Source organism: Pygoscelis adeliae, unplaced genomic scaffold, assembly GCF_000699105.1.
Source record: "Pygoscelis adeliae isolate BGI_AS28 unplaced genomic scaffold, ASM69910v1 Scaffold208, whole genome shotgun sequence".
Lineage (NCBI taxonomy): Eukaryota > Metazoa > Chordata > Aves > Sphenisciformes > Spheniscidae > Pygoscelis > Pygoscelis adeliae.
In genome coordinates, this window is record NW_008825290.1 from 435,078 (window position 1) to 456,073 (window position 20,996).

Consider the following 20,996-nt stretch of genomic DNA (forward strand, 5'->3'; position numbering starts at 1 on the left):
TGGGAAGCAAACGCTGCGGGGATGCTGCTTCTCGTGACGGCACCCGTGGGATTTAGGCAGTACAGAAGCAGCTCAGGATCCGTCCCGCTTAAGTCAAGCACCAGGTGCCACCCCTTGGAAACCCCCTTAAAAGGAGTGAAATGAGGCAAGGATCCTAACTGGCGTCCTTGGTGGTTCTTTCCCTTTGCCACGTGAGTGAAGGGGTGGATGAACGCGTGGGAAGCCTTGCACAGTGTGCTTGTTCCTCAGCTAAACAGCTTCTGCGTCTGTTACTTGAAGGTCAGGGTGCTGGTTGTGTTGCTTTCTTACTGAAAGTTTGAGCACCACGTTGGTGTTCAGCTTGGACAAAGCTGCGTCCCTGGGGAGGGATAAGTTGAGTTTTCTGCTGTTTTTGAGACTTGAGGGAGAAGGTTGATTCTATAGCAAGAGTGTAAGTTCTAAATGGTAGCCACAATGGGTGTTTAAAAAAAAGACAGCAAAAACTCTTATTGATTAATTGTGATGTTTAGAGAAAAATATCTGTCTAGCCCTGGTTTTGTGTCAATATCAAAGGGTAGCTGTACCTAGTGAGCCGGAGTCATTAAAGAAAAACAGGATTTTCATTAGAATTTTGTGATACCAACACGCTATAGTCATAGCACACACAGAATCTGGGCATTGGTAGGCGTTGTGATTCTTGGATGTTTACAAAGAGCATGTTATGAAATGTTAGTTAAACCTCATAATACCATATTTGATGTGGCCATGGTGGAAAAACATAATCGGAGCTGTGGGATCGAGTCCTGGTGTTCCTCAATGGAATTGACAAGCACAAAAACACTCAGAAGCTGCATTCCCATGTATAGATTAGGTTTAGTTTCAGTAGCTCTTGTGATGGAGGAGATACTATGACCCTGTTTTAGACAGGGTCACTTGCAACTTAATTGAGGTTTTGGGAAAGGAAGCTTCTGTTTACGAGAGGGTAGGCAGAACCAATGCCTCCTCTCCAAGAATGTTTTGGCAGAAAGATAGTATAGCATAGTAGGCAGCTCAAATCCTTCTAAAATTTGCTTACTTATAAACTTCCTTAATGAAGTTTTAGCAAATAAAGTAATGATAGGGTTGGAGTCTTGCTCAAGTCTAGTCCAGTTGACAAAAATGTTATTTTTTGTTGAGGACTTCAGTGCTGTCCACTGAGAAATACTTGGTTGCGCCTGTCTGTATTGCTCTGTGTGCTTTTAGTGATCGTGATTGCTCAAGTGTTGATATGCACGGCACTCAGTCCAGTGTTTTTGAGATCATACAATGGCATAGTAACTTTTTAAACTTTGCAACCTTTTCCTCCATCTGTTTCTGCTATTGCGGTGGCACTAGACTAACACAAGGAACTTAAGGGAAAAATAGACTTGATTGTAGTCCAGTAATTAAATTCCAGATTAATGTTCTTTCCTGCATTTGTTCAGAGCTTCTCCATTAGGCAGGATTACTTGCTTCAGGGAAACAATCAGATACGAGGAATATTATCTTTATTGACTTGGAAAGGGGAAGAATGAATGTTGTGAGTAGGAGGGCCCACTCTTATGGCCCTTTCTAGGAGGGAGAGTTGAAAGACCCTATATGAATCTTTGTGAAGGAACAGGTGATAAACTTGGAGGCGGGGCTCAGGGAAGAGCTGATTGCTCTAGTAGGCAGATTTCCTTGGTTTACTTTCCTGTTTAGAACAGAAGAGAAAGGTAATATAATGAAGAAAACATGTAGAAGAGGTATATATTGCAAAGGAACAATTAGAAGAAGAAAGCTTATGAGAGAAGGAAGCCACATATAAGACATCAAGTGGTAAAACAGAGAAATATCTGCAACAGTATGAGTATTAACAACCCCTCCTACCGAAGACTTAGAAAATAGCGAACGGAGTGGGAGAACAATGGGTAATTCTTGCTAGCTGATCTAGTCTGTAGAATTAATGAAGTGGGTATAATTTGAAAGTGTAGTTACAGCGTAGGTACTTAGCCTGTAATCACATAGTTTTGAGTTCTTAAAGACAGACGGATATGAATAGCGTGTACTGTGTCTGTCTTTTACTGTGGATGGTTGTTAGCAATGTGGTTTTGGTAAGATTAATTGAAAAACTGATGATGTTTAGCACTAGTGCAGAGAACACTTGTGCTCTAAAAGGACCTAATTTGGGGAGTGGGAAGAAATCTTTATTTCAAATGGATGTAGCCATGCTGGAAGAAAATTAAGATTGTGTGTTCCTTCAGAAAAGCACTGCAAATAAATTCTCTAAATGAATTAAGTAGTCGATTCTGTTCAGTTTAGCTAGTAGCATGACTAGGCAACTGTGCAGTTCTTTTTCTGCAAATGCAATTTATTGTTCAGTTGCTTTAGCAAGGCAGTAGTGGAGAGAGGGTGGTGTTAGAATGACTCCTTTGTCATGACTTGACTGTTCTTTAATTTCTTACCACCCTGAAAAGATTAATATTAAGTAAGATAGAAATGCATAAAGAAAACATAGTTTTTTAGCATGAAAAATTGCCAAGTCTGAACACTGATGCATTGAAATTATTTTAAGAGCAACAACTGTGGTTGCATAGAAGTTTCTGCTTATTCTAGTTATATGTTATGCTATTACCAATTACATTCTGTATCCACAGGGGTTTCTGGTCAATTCAGCTGTAGCTATTATAGAATGTTAGCTGATATGTGAAACAGCAGATACAGGACATACCATTATTACTGAACTTTACTGTATGAAGCTTATTTCAAACCTGCTTAGCTACCCTAGTGACAGAAAGCATTTCCAGGGAGAGTTTTCTAAAGTGTTAGACCAGTTTCTCAGTTTCAGAGAAATTATCTACTGTTTAGTAATATCTGGAAACTTTTCTAGTCTCTCTTCTTGTGAAAACTGGAAGGGGTCAGTAGGTAAACAAGGCCATTGCATTAGTCAGAAGGGAAGCAAATGGTTGTATCGGTGACCATGCAACCTAGTATCCCGTACCAGACAGACACTTGTTGGAGAAATTACACTTTTAGGATTGGGGTATAAGGAAGGAAATTTCCCAGTACGCTGCTGAAGTTTCCAGCACTGTGTGGCTCAAGAATATCTTGACCTGAGTTTGTATTAGTTCTATTGAGTTTAAAGGTTTCAGTGGGTCTTTCTTTCATTAGTTGGTCTAATAGCTCTTTTGATCTCCTTTTAATTTTGGCTTTTACAATGTCAGGCGGCAGTAAGTTTGCCAGTTTAGGTATTGTATGGAGGTTGACTTCCTTTTCATTTCAAAATTGTTTTCTGGTAAATGCAGTTGTTGCAGTTTGCTCCAGTGAGTATTTCTCAGAAATCATTTCCTGTTCACCTTATCTAGATATTACTCATGATTATTGTATGTTATCTTTCTACTCCTCCTAATCATTTTCTTTTCCAAACTGAAGTAATCTATTATCTCTTGCCTGTATTGAAGATTTCACAACTCTGATCATATACTTGTTACTTTTCTTTCTTTCTGTCTCATTAGCGCAACACAAGCATGATCTATTAATAAGTATAAAGTGCAATAGCTACTTCTAATTAGGATGCTACATTTGTCTGATTTTTTCTCAACTCCACATCTTCAGTAGAGAATAAAGGTTGCCTAAATGTATTGTCTTAAATCTGTCATTCAGTGTAATCCTTTTTTGTTCTACTAATGTTCTCTGTCCTGTCCTCCCCCCACCAACTGCTGTTGCAATGTTTTAGCAGTTTTTAAAAAAAAAAAAAACCAAAACACTAATGAAAACTTGCCTGTTATTCTACTGCTTTGCTGCAAAGTAGAACAGCAGTCAGGTAGCTAATTTTGTGACTTCCCTCCAGATTCTTAGCTTACCACTTCATAGTAGCAATCCCTTTAAGCTTTGCCTAGATCCCTTTACATCTTCCATGGCATCCAGCTTGGGCTTTGTAACAGCAGTTGCAGAGCAGGAGGTAGCCACAGTCATTCCAGTAAGCAAGCCTGAAGGTACTGGTGAGTTTAGGACAAAGTTTTTTAGAGCCACCTAGGTGGTTAGAGGACTGGAGCACAGGATGTGTGAAGAAGGAGCTCAGTTTGTTCAACCTTGAGAAGGCCAAGGAGGGATTTCAGTTGCTGTCTTCAGCTACCAAGTGGGAAGACAGCCAGACTTCAGAGTTGCAGAGTGAAAGGACAAGGGCCAATAAATACAAGCTGCAACAAGAGATACTCCAGTGAGATAAAATGGAAATTCTTTACTGTAAGGATAGTCAAACATTGGAACAGCCCAAAGAGGTTATGGTATCTCTGTCCTTGTAGATATTCAGAGCTGGAGTGGACAGTGCTTGAGCAACTCGATCAAACTTCACATTTGGCTCTGCTTTGAGCAGGGAGTTGGATCAGATAACCTCCAAAGGTCCCTTACAACTTAAATTATTCTATAATTGTAGAACTAATGTAATCAGTTATACAAGCAGAGCTTACTTTTGTATATTACAGTTGATACGTGATGTGGTAAGAAACTTGCCATGTAGTTGGTACAGAATACAAAAGCTTTATGTCTGTCTGCATAAAGCTGAAACTCCACTAGAAAGCACTGGAAAACTCAGCCTTTGGCATAGTAACAGCATGGATCACAGCAGTGTTAAAGACATTTTATTCATCATGTGTTTGACATCTTTAAGCTTATTAGATGTGACTCAACTTACTCTTAGTGGAGTGCCGTCAGTAAACTTGAGGTTCATCAGAAAGCTGGTTGTAAAAGATTTCTTCTGAATTGGCAGCAACTTAGCGAGCTTCATTGTTCAGACTTCATGCTGACAAGGGGATCCATCGCACAGACATTTAGTGTTTCTTGCTAGAGCAGTTTTCACATCAAGGCAGTTATGATTAAAAGCAGATATTTTACCCGTTGTCTTACAATATCTGCAATTATCTTACAATATCATGCAATTTACAATATTTGCATGAGTAAGTCTGCAAATTATATTCCAAAGGAGTAAATACTGCCAGATGTAATACTAACTCCTGTGCTATGAGGTATGTTGTTGTCCAACTGGAAGGACAGTTCACAATTTCAATACTGCCAGTTTTACAAATAGGTGTTACCATAAAAAAAACCTCAGTTCTAAAACGCTACCTGATTTAAATCTGGTAATGGTACACTCTGTCCATCCAGAACTGATGTTAGAAAAATACCCAGAACTCTGTCCAGGCTGGGGAGAATCTCCACTAAGTTGTCATTTAGGGTGCCTTTTTTCTTTTTAAGACTAGGCTTGCATATAGAGTTGTCTTTTTTTTTTTTCCTCTCTCTTTTTGCATGCCCCCCCGCCCCCTTTAATTTATTGCTGACTTCTGGATGCATGAACCATGTTTCTAGGACATGTTCCAGTGATATTGTATCTGAGTGTATTCATGGCAATGCAGGAGAAAAGCAGCCTTTTAATGACCAAGCATCTTTAGAATGCTTCTCCTGCTTAATGGAGAAGAATAGCAATTTAAAAGGTTAAAAAATGTAACTGTTACATTCTAGTATTAACTCTCTCAATATTTCACAAGCAAGATATGACTGATTTAGTAAAACAATGGCAAACAAGTTAGAACCACTCCTGCCTGATCCTAGAGGCTGAGGCAGATGTTGTTAAACAGCAAACCAAAAATCAGAGCTGGAAAAAAATTCAAGAGATCATCTAGTCTTATGTCCTGGCTCAGGGTAGGAGAAGTGGTAGATCAAACACTTTTGAAATGTACTTTGAAGCCACTCACTGATTAAGATTGTCATCTACCTAGGCAATATGTTCCAGTGTCTTGCTATTAGGAAAAGCTTTTCCTAAGCTAATCTCCATCTCTTGATGCAGTTCAAGACCATTAGTTCTTATTCCATCCACCACTGCTCCTCTTCTTCCTTGAGGTAGTCCATTATTTATTTAAACGCCATTATTTCTTTCCCCATCTTTTCTTTATGCTAAACCCAACACGATGACTCCTTACAGTAATTGTTCTCTGCTTGTTCTAAAATTTTTCTGAAGTACAGCAACCAAAAGTGAAGGCAGGGCTGGTAGGCATGAGCTGTCCTAGTGCTGGAGAGTATTACCCTTTCTGCAGCTTTTTATAATGCACTTTTCTTTGCATTTACTTGACAGTGTTTTGTTTTGCATGTTATCCTCTACTCCCTTTTTTCCTTTCTTTCCGTAGTACTATCAAGGAATCTGACTGCTACCTTATCTCTCTTCTTGATGTTTTTCTATATGGCAGTTATTCTCATGGCTTTTGGTATCTGTCAGGGATGGAGAAGTCTGCAGCTAAGCAAATTGTATATAGAAACTTTTTCTTGAGGTAATGAGATGTGTATTGGAAGGTTGCTGTCGTGGTATGCTTAATCTGAATGCTGTTAAATAGCCTGGCTTTAAGTGAGGAACATGCACAACATAGAAGTAGTGCCAAACTTTACCAAAGGCATGTAGGGCTAGGCCCTCAAAGCATAATAACTGAGACTTAAGTTACCTGTGTATGTCCAGCAATCAAGTTTTCCCCTGACCCATGTATTAGATCTTGTGAAAGCTTTGCACTGGCATTGTGTCTGCTTCTGTTGTAGGTGAAAGAACTCTTCCGCTCTATGCATGTGGAGTACTATGCTTTGGAACTTGATGTAACTGGTAAGTAGAAGAAAGAAAATCTATTACATGCTGCTTATTGTAACTGAAAATGGGTGACTCTGCATGAGACTCTAAGCTGTCCTGAACTAATTGGAGGATATATAAAATAATTAAATCTTAATATATTCAGAGATAAAATCAGTTAGGCTTCAATGTAGCTTTTAATACAGGATGTGTTTTTAATATAACTGAAGGCTTTGACTCTTCCTGTACAAATCATCAACTGATAGAGGATGTGAGATCTGATTTCTCTGAGGAGCCCTGTCTTTTGGGAAAAAGCCTGTGGTATTTTTCTCCTACCTCAGGTTCTTTTGTGGCTTTAGATGAATTGTTAATGTTTGACTTGGTATATGGGTGACCTTCATAGGGAACGTTGCTGAGTCATTGGAAGGAGGGGTAAATTCCAGTACCTTGGCTGTTGCTAGTTTGAGGGTTTTCTTAAAGCCCAAGCTGCTTTAGTTTTTAGTACATGTGTAGTGCCTAATGCATATATGTCCATAATGCATGTAGCTTTTAATGTAGTTTTAAGAACAAGTAGTTTCTAACATAATTCTTATTAAACTCTTAATTGCACTGTTGGTAAGCTGTTGAATATGTATTATCATCAATTTTTTTCTGTACAAAACTTAGTTTCCAATGCTTTTTTAAAGTTCTAATGCTTTTTTGAAGTGTTTATGCTTAAGCAGTGTTTGGGAAAAATGCACTTATTTATTGATCCATAGGATCTCTTCTTACTTATTTTTACTTTTTATTAAAGTTGTGGTACTGTGAACTAATTGTAGCCCAAGATATGCAAAGTACAATGCACAGTCATTTTTTTTTTCTGGAATTACTCCTAATCAATACTGTATTTACCTTGCAATTGCTCTGATTACTGATACTAAATAGATATGGCCTTAGACTAAAAAGATTTTACTCAAAGTGATTACTGTAAATTCTCATTCCCACATTTACTGCCAGACAACTGTTGAGAGATCCAAATTGAGCCTGTGTGTAGGTGCTGATGATTCAGATGACAAGTCAGGTCAGGCAATGATAATCTTAAAATTGGAAGGTTTAAAGCAGTGTGGTGGGTAGAAAAAGTCTGAAGGTAACTTAAGGATAAGTAGAAGAGCATGTTCGTTCTTCCCATCCCTATATTCTCATAATACAAAGCTGCTGCGCAAAACTATGTGCACTTACACAGAACATACTCCAAAACCAGCAATTCTCAGGAAAGAAAAGCTGTCTGTATGTTCTCCTGTATATTTGGAAAAGAATTTTTGTGTAGTACTAAGTATGACGCTGTCAGGAAGAGACTGATAAGAATCCAGGAAATACAGGGACTAAAGTCTACTACTTCAACTTTACTCCATTCTGTAGAATTATGGCTTGAAGCAATTGGTCCTCCAGTATATTGCAGTTCAAACCTTTAATACTTAAGGTTGTTTTAAAAGCTGCCTTCTTGAAAATTGTTCTATAATGTACCTGTTTCTTTTACTCTTAGCTGATGGGCCAAGTATTCAGCAAGTGTTAGCAGAGCTAACTAATCAGAGGACAGTGCCTAATGTATTTGTGAATGGAACTCACATAGGTGGCTGCGATTCAACTTACCAGGTAACTTTTCTTTAAAAATCGGCTGGAAGTAGACAAGACTACTAAGTGAATTTGCTGTTTGATCATAATTGAATTTTGTGTGACATATTAGAGTGGGTGATCTGGGTTAGAGAAGGCAATGTCATTCAGTTTTTGTTTGCTCAGAAATGTGTGTAGTAATTTGAATTCCCGCCCCCCCCCCAGGCTTATCACGATGGATCACTGCAGAAACTTCTTGGGGATAGCAAAGATGCAGAACCCTATGATTATGACCTCATTATTATTGGTGGTGGCTCAGGTGGACTTGCATGTTCCAAGGTATGACATGAAAATTGCATTAAAGAACAGGTTGTATATGAAACTTCTTCAAAAGTTAGTCTCTCTTTTAATCACAATAGTATAAAAGAGTCTATATTTTTATTATTATTACTGTTCAACTTGTTAATTAATGAATCAGTAGTGGTTTGGTAATGTGCTCACTCAGGAGATCATGGTCTGTGTGGACCAGTTTCTAGCTGATGCCTATTCAGGTCTCGATCCTAATAATAGGTTTTAGGTTCCTGTCTGAGGGTGGAACCAAAAGTTTTTTAATTATCTCCTCTTCATGTATATTACACAGACACTTTAACACTTCCAAACAGTAATCTGGAAAACTTAAAGGCTACTCTTGAAGTACTTTTGACTGTTTAGGATTCAGGATGACCAGTCATCTAAAATGAAGTGCTTTCAGCTGGTCTTTCAAGGAACTGGTTCACTCTTTAGTTCTCTTTCTAGCTGCTTTTTCAGAAATGGTAAAATATTGTGTGCCTCTTACACAATTAGCTGTTGTTCAGAGTGCCTCAGGACCCAAGGTGTAGATTCAGTTTTCTCTTCTACCTGAGGGATTTGAACACACACTTCCCACCTCTCAGTCAGGTATCCTAACTGTCAGTTTATGGTTTGGGCATGGTGATGTTATTCTTGACAGCCTTGGTGATTGCTATACAACAATACAGTTAAGTGTGCAACTTTCACTAGATAAATATAAGGCAGGCAGAAGTAGGTGACAATTAAATTCTTCAATTGGCCAGTTGGGCATTTTCAGAATGTTCCAGATCTTTCCTAACAGTGCCTTCTGAGACATCAGTTGTAAACTTGGTGATAATTACCAAACTGTTCAGAGTGGGAGAGGTCAGGTATTCACAGAACACAAGATAGCAGGGTAACTCTAAACCTTGTTTGAGTCAGGACTGCAGTAACTGTGCAGGAGTTCTTAAACAGATTTGAGGCACCTAAAGATTTGATCCAAGCCTTTGAAAGACCAAACAATGGGTAGCTTCAATCAAGTGCCTGGTAATTCCTTGGATAGAGTATCATAGGATTATTCAGGTTGGAATGGACATTAGGAGGATGTCTAGTCTAAGCTCTTGCTCCAAGCAGGGTCAACTGTGAGGTCAAACAAGATTATGCAGGACCTCACCCATTTGGGTCTTGAAAATAGCCAGGGGTGGAGATGGCACAGCCTTTCTGGGAAACCTGTTTCACTGCTTGAGCGTTCTCATGGTGTGAAAGTTCCTTATATCTGGTCTGAAACTCTCTTGTTTCAACTTAACGGCCATCATCTTTTGTCCCTCCACTACTCGCCAGTGTGAAGAGCCTGGTGCAGTCATATTAATAACCTCCTCATAGGAGGATTGGAAGTATTGGAAAATTGCTGTTGGGTCCTCTCCAAATCCACCTTTTCTCCAGGCTGAATGTCAAGCTCCCTCACCCTTCTCATAGGGCATGTGCTCCAGCCCCCTGAGCATCTTGATGGTCCTCCATTGAACTGTCGCCAGTTTATTAGTATCGCTCTTTTTTTCATTCATGAACATGCCAAGTCAGTCCTGCCCTCCTGAGAGAAAAGGAGAGCTAACAGCATAAATATTTCTTTGGGTGAGGTAGAAGAGGATCATAGGCTGATAAGCCCATCTCATACCCTCTTCAGATCATGGCTTTTGACAGTGTAGGATGATATGGATGCAGCATTGAACATAAGCATCCATTCAAAGTTTGGAAGAAAGTAATAGTTTTTGAGGGATTTGAATTTTTGTCTAGTGAAGGAGGTGTCAGAGAGCCATATATGCTAATGAGACTAACTAGCAAAAGAGCCTTCTATTAGTGCTAAGTATATCATGACTGTAAATGAGCGGACAGGCTTTCTTGGTCAGGTAAAAGTTCAGTAGTGCTGACTTGTCTCTCCATCTTTTATAGGAAGCTGCTGCCTTGGGAAAGAAAGTAATGGTATTAGATTATGTTGTTCCAACGCCTCTGGGAACCTCATGGGGTAAGCTTCTGTTAACTTGTATCTTACGATGTTTGAGTGCCAGCGATACATACTGAGTTGTTAGATATTATGGTTTAGTATTCTTAGAAATTGTTGCTGAATTCCTGTAATTCTGGAACACAAATAACAAGAGTTGTTCTCTTGCTTTTCTGGACAGTTATTTCTGTTTTGTGCATTGCTAACTCTCAGTTCTTCATCAAATGTTCTAGTTCTATTCACTTTCAAATCATGTCTGGATAGCGTGTGTGTACATGTTCACATTCTCATGTTTGTGGGGTTTTTTGCCTTTTAGTTCATCTAGTTCTATTTTGTGGACAACTGATCTAGGCTACCTCCTAGAACAGTGTGACTATATGGCTATGCATGCTTCACTTTTCCGTAATTAAAGACAGCTGCTGTCTGACCTTATTAATGCTATTGGCAGTTGAGAATGAGTAAGGAACTTCATTGGTCAAGTTTTATTGAGTCAAGGCATGAATGTGCTTTCATAGCTAAGATTTCAAACAAATACATACTTCAAATTCCACATAATAGGTGATACTAAACTCTAGGAACTCTGGGCTTTTTGCCTTGCTTACTTACCAATCTGACTAAAATCTGAAGCACTCTGAAGTAAGTATCCTGTGTTTATATTTAAGACAATACACTGTACCCTTCTTGGTTCCATGAGTCAAGTAACTTCTTAAACTGAATACAAACTTGTAAACTTAGTGTGTTCATTGTATTTTAAAATGTCTTTTACCACAGAAATGTCACGTTACTTGTGTGGCTATAGCAAATATCACCAACTGATATATGGGTGATTATAGAAAGCACATGATAGGAAAAGCATAAATATCCTGTTCATGCAGGTAATAACATAGTTCTTTCCATCTTAGGACTTGGTGGCACGTGTGTAAATGTAGGTTGCATTCCTAAGAAGCTAATGCATCAAGCAGCACTTCTGGGTCAGGCACTCCAAGATTCGAGGAAATATGGGTGGCAGTATGAACAACAAGGTTAGTAAGAACACAGAGGACAGACCAAGACAATGTACAGATGAGACTCTGAGCTTAAGATCGTTCTTCTACTTTGGACTTAGTAAACTAGAGGCAGAGTTCAGTAGTTTTCTTAGGTGAATCAGAAGGCATCTTCCTTCTTGAGTCATAGAAGCCTTTAGGATTGAAAGCTAATTGTGTTTTGTTCCCTATATTATATGAATTAAATGAAAGAGCTTCTAGAATAAGCTTATTTCGGGTAGTAACAAGTCAGGTAAATATTAGCATAATAGAACAAGACTTTAGTATGTATCCTCATTACTGATGATAATGATGTTTTCTTAGCGTGATGTACAATGAATAAGACAAGTTTTTCTTTAAGGGTTCGTTGCACTTTGATTTCTTTAAATATGAAATTGATGTCTTGTTACAGTTAAACACAACTGGGAGATCATGGTAGAAGCAATTCAAAACTACATTGGTTCTTTAAACTGGGGCTACCGAGTGTCCTTAAGAGAGAAGTCTGTGACATACCTCAATTCTTATGGAGAATTCATTGAACCACACAAAATTAAGGTATGTGCTGTGTTTAAAACATTTAGTTGGGAGGGAAGATTCTTGTTCTAAAACTGCCTTTTAAAATCCAACAAGGAAAAGGCTTCATCTTGACATTGCCAACTTAAGTCAACTGAAGTTAAAAACTCAATTGTGAAATAAGTTATTGATTCAAATTATTATTGTACTTTATACAATATATTATTGTACATGCCACAGTGTTTGCAAACCTAATAACTGTTATGTAAGAGTAATGTGGGTATCTGAACTTATGTCTTGCATGAATAGAGTAAGGTGGTCTCAGTTGTTAACTTCATGACTAAGGTCAGCAGCCTGAGTGAGGGGGCGGGGGGGCGGGAAGAAAAGCCTTAGCTGTATGATTTTTGCCACTTGGAAAATCTTCATACTAAAGCATAAAAACTATTGAAATTAAATTCAGATTAAGCACTTGAGTAACAGCACTACTAGAACCTTATGCTGTATCAGCATAAGAATTAAACTGTCAGTTTTGCAAGACAAAACATGTGCTGGCAATCTTGCTGTAAGTGATCATATAGTAGCAAGGTTAACTTGGAAGAACTGCATATTGAAGACAACTGTTTAGTTCAGTGGGTGTAATTATCTGTTTTCAATACGAGTTTATGAAGGCGAACTGCATGTATTTCAGACCAAGAGACTAGTACTGAAAAGATAGTAGTATGTTCAACTTACCTCATCTACCAGCTGTTATGGTGTCCAGGTTTGCAGGTTATCTACTTAATGTCCTTAGTCTATAAATGAAGCAGAACAGAAATCAGCAGGAGGTTGGACTAGGTGACCTCCTGAGATCCCTTCCAACCTGAATTACCTGATGACTCAATGGGGAGGAAGTTTCCCTTCATCTGTGTTGGAAAGTAACTAAAGAGCAAGAACGAAAGTCAGATTTTGAGGGAGGTGCATCGGCAAGATTAAATTTCCCAAGACCAAGGGCCTCTAGAGGTCAAATTAGTTTGAATTCATTTAAGGTTGGGTCTTAGGCCCTCTGAAATCATGTAACTAGATACTTTTTTTAATTTCTACATTAGCCTAAGAACTAATTTTTGTTATTCTGTCACTAGCATTGTGTTGGCCTTTCATGTGGGGGCTGGGGGGCTTAATTTGTTGTGGCTTTTTATAACTTGAAAGTAAAGTTGTTATGAACAGTTCAATCTAAATGAGTAGTTGAAATGGGCAGGATTCAAAGAATAAATGATTTTAAGTGCTCTAATGTGATAAAAGCCTGATAGTTTGTGATTTAAACCTGTTATTCTTCAGTGATCTGCATGGCTTCTCTAAATGTGTTAGTTCTTGTTTGAAACTTCTTGTTCTTGATTCTTAAATATTGTGGATATGTTTAAGGGGAGGATTACATAATTTTTTATTTTATCTTAAAACCTGTTCCTATGATAAAGACTTTCTTAACTGTGTCTATATAAACAGGCAACTAATAGAAAAGGACAAGTATCCTACCACACAGCAGAGACTTTTGTCCTGGCAACAGGAGAAAGGCCCAGATATCTGGGTATCCCTGGAGATAAAGAATACTGTATTACAAGGTGAGATGAAAAGGCATAATAATAGTCTGAACTTTGTCTGCTCTGGTGTTTGCAAAGACAAACAAGTTTGTGTTGGAAGAACCTTGTAACTTACACTTCTTTTCTTTTTAGTGATGACCTCTTCTCCCTGCCTTACTGCCCTGGCAAAACTCTAGTTGTGGGTGCTTCCTATGTGGCTCTAGAGTGTGCAGGATTTCTTGCTGGTCTAGGTCTAGATGTCACAGTGATGGTGCGTTCCATACTCCTTCGGGGTTTTGACCAAGAAATGGCAGAAAAAGTAGGTGCTTACATGGAAACACACGGCATAAAGTTCATCAGGAAGTTTGTACCTGTTCAGGCAAGTGCTTTCTTTAGGTTTCTTCTCTCCATGCAAAATTACTTTAAACAGCACATGTAGAATGCGCTTGCTGTCTGGGAAGGCTTTAGCTCTGTACAGGAATAAATGTTTTATGAGATTAAGCTTTTTTTACTACTGAATGATAAATTAGTAGGTCAAGATTTGACATAACAATGTAAGTGAGCTCTGCTGCTTAAGGTCATTCTAAGCTTACAAATATTTATACAGGTTGAACAGCTGGAGGAAGGCATGCCTGGAAGACTGAAAGTGACAGCAAAGTCTACTGAGGGACCAGAAATCTTTGAAGAAGAATACAACACTGTAAGCATTTCTGGATTTGAAATAACCGAGTATAGCAGCACATGAAAATGTACTAAAACACTTTAAAAGTTTTTCAGGAAAAAAGTAATGGGAAATCTTCCTTGAAAAAATGTTCACATAAATTACTGGCAGAAAAAAATATATGAAAATTCAATATTCATCTTCAGTTGAGCCCTGTCAGCAGAATGGGTGAAACTTCATGTGCCTGGAATTTAGTTCATATGAACAGTGTTGTTGCTTCTGTTTTTGTTCTGATATTAATGTTTTGCTGTTTGTTGCATCTCTGAAACAAGTTGCACATGGAGCCTGAACTGTTGGTGGCTGTTTCAAAAACATTTTTTGAAAAGTCACTTCAATCGTATGCTTCAGTTTTTGGTCTTTTTCTGGAAAAAAAAAAAGGAAGTGTTATGCTGATTACGCTTTTCTTGCATAAAACTACTGCATTTAATTTTGTTTTTTTAGGTTTTGATAGCCATTGGTCGTGATGCATGTACCAGAAATATTGGTTTAGAGACAATTGGTGTCAAAATCAATGAGAAGTGAGTATTGCTCAACTCCCTTAAACCACTGAATGCGATGATTGTTTTTTTTTCTCTTTAACAATACTTAATGATGCTGATGCTTTTTTTTAAATCCTCACTCTCATACCTGGCAATTAGGTGAACCTTTAAAACCTTCTCTCCTGGATTTGAGTACAGTTGTCCATTACCTTCATTTCTTCAATATGTATTTCATAAAAGAACTATTCTGAATGAGTTAATACCTACTTGTTGGTCACTGTGCTTAAGGAATAGATTTAATATATTTGCTTAACTTACTTAGAAACTACAGTTTAATATTCTGTTAAATTAAATGTTTTGTTCAGCTCATGTGGCAAGTTAATGTAGGGATTTAAAGAGGCAGCAAACTACTCGCTTCCTACAGATTTAACTTTTTTATTGCTTCTCCCTGGTGTCAGTGCAAAACTGGTGCAAAGGAAGAGGCAGGATTATGTTGTTCAGGAGAGAGAAAAATTAAGATCAGGTTGCAGCAGCTAACAACTTACTAAGCCAACTTTCTTAAACATGTGAGTGATATTGCAGTTCTTTTTCCCCACAGGGGAAGATGCACATTGCAAGCTGTATAATAATCAAGTAAAAGATCATAAGTCCAAAGATGTCTGAGTAACTTCATTGTCGTCAGACCCACACTGTTGCTCAGGTCAAAACTGGCCCACTGAATACTGACTTCAGCCATTTGTCAGAGTTGGGGTAATTGATGCTCTGAAGAGCCTGCAGTTGAAGTAAAAAAGGCATAAGCATATTTAATGAAATGTACTCAGTAGTTAGAATAACATCTTTGTAGCAGACCTTCTCCCTTCTGTGTCTTGCTGAGCTCTGAGGAAGGTTACGATACCAAACTCTATTCTCTTTTCTGTACGTTTTAAAGGAATGGGAAAGTACCTGTAAATGATGAAGAGCAAACCAATGTGCCTTATGTTTATGCTATTGGAGATATATTGGATGGAAAGCTTGAACTTACTCCAGTTGCCATTCAAGCAGGGAAACTGCTAGCCCGCAGGCTTTATGGTGGTAGTTCCACAAAGGTAAAGCTATAAGAATACAAATTCAACTTGTTTCTATACTTTTTGCCTCAAAATTGCAATAACACATGAGTTGATTTGTCTACTTTGGGCACTGCAAGTGTTTTGTGTTAAAAAAAAAGTGCTAATACAACTTCTCCTGTTATGTACTGTATAGAACTCGCATAGTCTAAATACAAATTTTGTTTTTTATTTTTAGTGTGACTATATCAATGTACCAACAACAGTGTTTACTCCTTTAGAGTATGGTAGCTGTGGGTTAGCTGAAGAAAGAGCCGTAGAAGAATATGGAAAGCAAAACTTGGAGGTGAGAGCACTCAAGACTTGTTTAACTGGTAGCTTGAGAATGTTTTTCTTGGGCCTTGCTGCTTTATGCTCAAGGCATAGTGTTAAAACAAGATTAGAAGGTTAGCTAGATAGGTCTTTGATTGTGGAAGTGTTGTCATCTGGCTAACAAGGTAGTGGACTCCCAGAAATCCAGGACTGGACTTCATAACGTTAGAGTTGTGTGTAGTTATTTGCATGCTGCTGAGAAGCATTTGACTTCAGGAGGCCAAACTCAGGTCGCAAAACTGTAGGTGTTTTTTGTTGTCGTGAATTAAAGACTTATTGCTGAAGCATACCAAACTCCTGGGATGAACTGTCTGTTTTCTGCTTATTCACCGTACTTGAATTGGGAATTAATTTCTTCCTGACCTTTTCTTAATGGCTACAGGAGTATCAGGAATAACTTCCCTGTTTTATGGTAATTTCTGGCTTCCCCACTGCTCTGAAGAGTTTCATTAGTTGTTTGCATGCCTTGTGTTTAACTCCTTACATCTTTCAAAATACACTTGGCATTATTTAGCTTCTGCTGTGAACTGTTTTGCAGAATAGGTTTAAACTACTACTAAAGCACTTCTCTTTCTGAACGTGCAGTCTTAAAATGCTGTGTCTTATAGCTGTTGCTGTTTTAATCGAGTATTTAAATCAGGGGCGCATGGTTTGAGTCAAGTCTTCCCCTACTGATTTTTGGAGGGTGGACTGCTTGGGCTGGGGGGAACAAAAATCACTGTCTTGTCTAGTATATGTTATGAAAATCTAATGGGTTAAACGTCAAACACCTATTTGTAAAGACATTAAAAATTAGAATTATGTCTGAATTAATTCATCAAATTCTAATGCTCTTTTTCTTGTCATCCTCCCAGGTTTATCACAGTTTGTTCTGGCCACTTGAATGGACAGTACCAGGTAGAGATAACAATACTTGTTATGCAAAGATTATCTGCAGTAAACATGACAACGTAAGTAGCAAACTGGAATGGATATGCTGAGTGTGTTCTTGAAATGTCTTTTCAGACTAGCCAACAGACTAGTATCTTTTATTTGGCCTGCCTGAGGCCAGCTTTACCCATTCTGTTAACATAAGTGTTTTAAGAGGTCTAATCAGTTTGGAGAGAGCAGATTGTTTTGTTTTGGGTCTTTTTGGTGTAACAGCTGTTGGAGCAAGTGGTGGCTTTATACATAATGAAACTTCATCCTGAGTTCCAATTTAAGGATGGATTTGTGAAGAAATTCGCCAAGGTTTTTCTTCCAAGTGGGTTTTGAGTAACTACTATCTGGTGTCTTGCTTTAGGTTTCTAGACTGTGTGGTTTTTGCCCTTTGAGAAGCGCAGAGTTTTGTATGTTTAGTAGAAACTTGGAAAACATGGTTAGTCCTAGAAAACTCAATGATGAGAAATGGGAATTTCTGGTGATCAGTAGGTTCTTGTTGCAAAAAATAAGTGCCAATGCTGTCTGGTATTTTTCACCAAAATTATCTGGGAGAACAGACAAAGGAAGATTTTTGGTGTTTGAAATTACTTTGGAGAGAAGGAATGATAGGGTGAAATAGCATGGCTTTTAAGCGAAGAGGAAGCAAGCTTACTCTTCCCCTTATTAGCCCACCTAAACCTTTCTCAAAGACTGCAGAAAGGTTCAAACTTCTGCTTTTATCAGAGCCTCATTGGAAATAATCCAAATGAAAAGAACACAAAAGAAGGAGGGACTTTATGTAGATTTCTATGTGAAAGGTTTTTTCCCAGGATGCTGGAGGAGAATGTAAGGTTAATAGTGTATTTAAATTGCTCGTATTACAAGGAATTTGTATCCTACCTTGCAAATCATGGCCAGACCTGGGCTAGGACATCTCTGAAGGTATGGGAACATCCTGGGAAAATGTTTTAAGACATTGTTTGTATCCCTCTTGATAAACCAATTAATGAAACAAATTGGAATAAACTACACCTATTTTTAACTTGTTTTTTGTAGCCTACTTCCATCAGTCTAGATCTTGCTACAGAGGCAGCTTGCTCAAAATTCAAGTCTATAATGTTTTCATTTTCCTTCTTAACCGCTTGGGGAGGAAGGGAACAGCCAGTGAAGCTCTTCAGTATCAGATTTTTAACAGACAATATAAACAGGTCCTCTATCTGAACGAACTTCAATGTAGAAAAATAATTTTAAATCTGAACATACTAAACATACTGTATATCTGTAAAATCATAAAAACAACTGACAAAACTAGATCTGTTTAGTTTTAGGCAGTATCTTTGAATTAGTGTCTTTGACTTTAAAACTCATTCATTTTAAAACATGTTTCATCCTGCTATAAAGGACTGAAAAGAACTGGAGAACTTTCTTTGGAGTAGTTCATTTTATGTTACTCTGCTATTGACCTACTTGCATTACATAAAATTTTTAGTGTCATGGGAGTTACAGTTTAACAAAAGCTCTAGTATGTACCTAGTACTAACTCCTGTTTTGTTCTCACCTGTCTTAAAGAATCGTGTGATAGGATTTCATGTTCTTGGACCTAATGCTGGTGAAGTTACCCAAGGTTTTGCTGCTGCAATAAAATGTGGTCTCACCAAAGAATTACTTGATGAAACAATTGGTATCCATCCAACTTGTGGAGAGGTAAGGGAAGGGGAGGGCACAGCTTGATTTAAAACCTGCTTTTGAAGATGGTTACCTAGATGCAAGGAAAGAATACTACATTGTATTTTGAGATTTATTTAGTATTTGCTTAACTTCTATCACATGTCAAGAACTTACAGTTAGAAAATGTGTTAATTTGTGCTGCAACTTGTTTTCCATTGTAACAGTTCAAAGAAATCTAGTATTGTTACTTTACAAGGGGAGACCAATAGGCATGTGGATGATGATACAGAGCAACAGTAAATAAGCTGTTCTTTTGGTGTCTTACAGGTGTTCACTACAATGGATATTACAAAATCTTCAGGACAAGACATCACTCAAAGGGGCTGCTGAGGTTAAACCTGCTGTTTTACATGTTTTCATGTTGTGCACACTTGGTTCTGTGGAAGCCCTAATACATCCAACTGCTTTGCAGCAAAATAAACATTTGCATCAGTACCACTGCATGTACTGCAGCTGGGAGTGGTGCCTTTGTGAGGCTTCCTCAGTAAATAGTGTTGCAAATGGAAACAGTAATACAGCAGGGAAATCTTGAACTGTAAATCCTGACTTTGTTTGGTATCAGCACTACTGTGCTTTTTTGATGTTCTGGCTCAGAACCTTATTGTGAGGTGAGCTACGACTGATGGCTGCCATGCAACGTCGGGAGATCTCTTCGTCCGGTCAGATGACTGAACTCTTCTGAAGGAAATTCTTAGTTGCACAAATTAAAGCTAACGCTTCTAGGCTCCAGTGTCTTGTACAAATGCCTGAGATAGAGGGCAAATATATAGTTGAATGATTCTTACCAACAGTTTACAGTTGACTGATTTATCTTTTGTGATGCATTTTGTTTTACTTAATGGTATATTCAGTTGAGGCGAGATGGCACAAATAGGATGCAATGTTGAGCAGTGCAGTTCAAGCACCAGTCTCCCACCTCAACCAGTCTAAAACTTCAAAGTAATCTAAGACATTGCTGTTGTTCACATTCATAGTTGTTTGACCTCAGGTGACACCATGTCTTTAAGATAAAAATTTCAGTTGTAGGCATCTTGTGTGTCAGGGTTGAAGAGCATAAGTGCAAGACCTTGTCAATTTGTTCTTGCTGTTTATGACTATATTTAGTGCTAATAGTCTCAAATCTGGTTTCAGCACAGTAATGTAAAACATCACAGAACCCAGAACTGTAAGTCTGTACTCTTATGTGGAGTATTGAAGTCAGCAGGGTCTGAGAGCAATCCGTCCCACTAATATAGTAGGTGCCTGCCCATGATGGTAGTAAGCGTTGTACAGAATTTCTTTGAAGCATGTGTTGCAGCAGAGAACAATGACTTGGTGGGCTATCATGCTTTGTGTAGTGTTGTGTACAGTCAGTACTCAGAAGCTTTCTTCCACCCCTAGCATTCTGGTCTGGGGGAATTGTGCTTCAATTTGGCTCTTAGTTTTGTCCAAAGAGATGTTTTGAAAGACTATTCTGAACATTGTATGATAGTAAACAAACAGTTTTTAACTATTTAACCTATGATGTACCATGGAATTTGAAGTTCAATAAACAACACATACAGCACTGTGGTGTCTGACCTTATGGTTTATGTTATCACATACTTGAGAGTTTCTTGTGCTTCAGTTATATTGTTTCTCACATGCAATACTAAAAGCTCTATAGACTTGTGCATGCTGTAATCTCTCAAATGGAGAAACAAGTTTTCTTGCCACATCTGGGGGCTTGCTCAAGAAATGTAATGCGCTTCTATTTCAGTATGCAGAATTCTCTCTATTCAACCTGAGAGAACAACTTCATACCACTTCTGTGTATCCCAGAAGATTCTAAGTACATATGTTGTAGTGTTTAACTGCAACATAGCTGAAAGATGCTCAGTAGAATCTAGCTAGAGTGTTAGCAACAAATCTTGCTGGTGTTCAAACTTAACTCTTGGAGACTTTGAGGTTTTGATGTGGGTGCCTAGTAGTACTGCAAAATATTTTCACTTGACAATGGGGACATTTGCTGAGCTTCTGTGTTGCTTTGCTGCAGAGCTCTGGGGAGTTACTTGTTCTGGTCCGTCATAGACATATTTGATAAAGCCACCTGCTTGCTATCACTTCTGCAGCAGTGACCTTAAGAGTGGCATTGCCAAAACCTTGCGTGCCTGAAAGTTTGCCTCTTAATAGGTCAGATGTTAGTTTGAAGTAAAGTAGGCATAATAGTAGTGT

At 38.2% G+C, this 20,996-nt stretch overlaps 1 protein-coding gene across 1 annotated transcript; it reads left to right on the forward strand.

Annotated features, from left to right (window-relative positions):
* Window positions 1–6,559: 6,559 nt before the first annotated feature.
* TXNRD3 (thioredoxin reductase 3) lies at window positions 6,560–20,349 on the forward strand. Its single transcript, XM_009329920.1, has 15 exons — window positions 6,560–6,616; window positions 8,103–8,212; window positions 8,396–8,509; window positions 10,424–10,496; window positions 11,375–11,494; window positions 11,907–12,049; window positions 13,487–13,602; window positions 13,714–13,939; window positions 14,168–14,260; window positions 14,723–14,799; window positions 15,689–15,845; window positions 16,042–16,149; window positions 17,030–17,125; window positions 18,645–18,779; window positions 19,071–20,349. Exons 1-15 carry the CDS (start codon window positions 6,577–6,579, stop codon window positions 19,131–19,133), a joined length of 1,671 nt encoding a protein of 556 aa, XP_009328195.1. The 5' UTR covers window positions 6,560–6,576; the 3' UTR covers window positions 19,134–20,349.
* The last annotated feature ends 647 nt before the right edge of the window (window positions 20,350–20,996 follow it).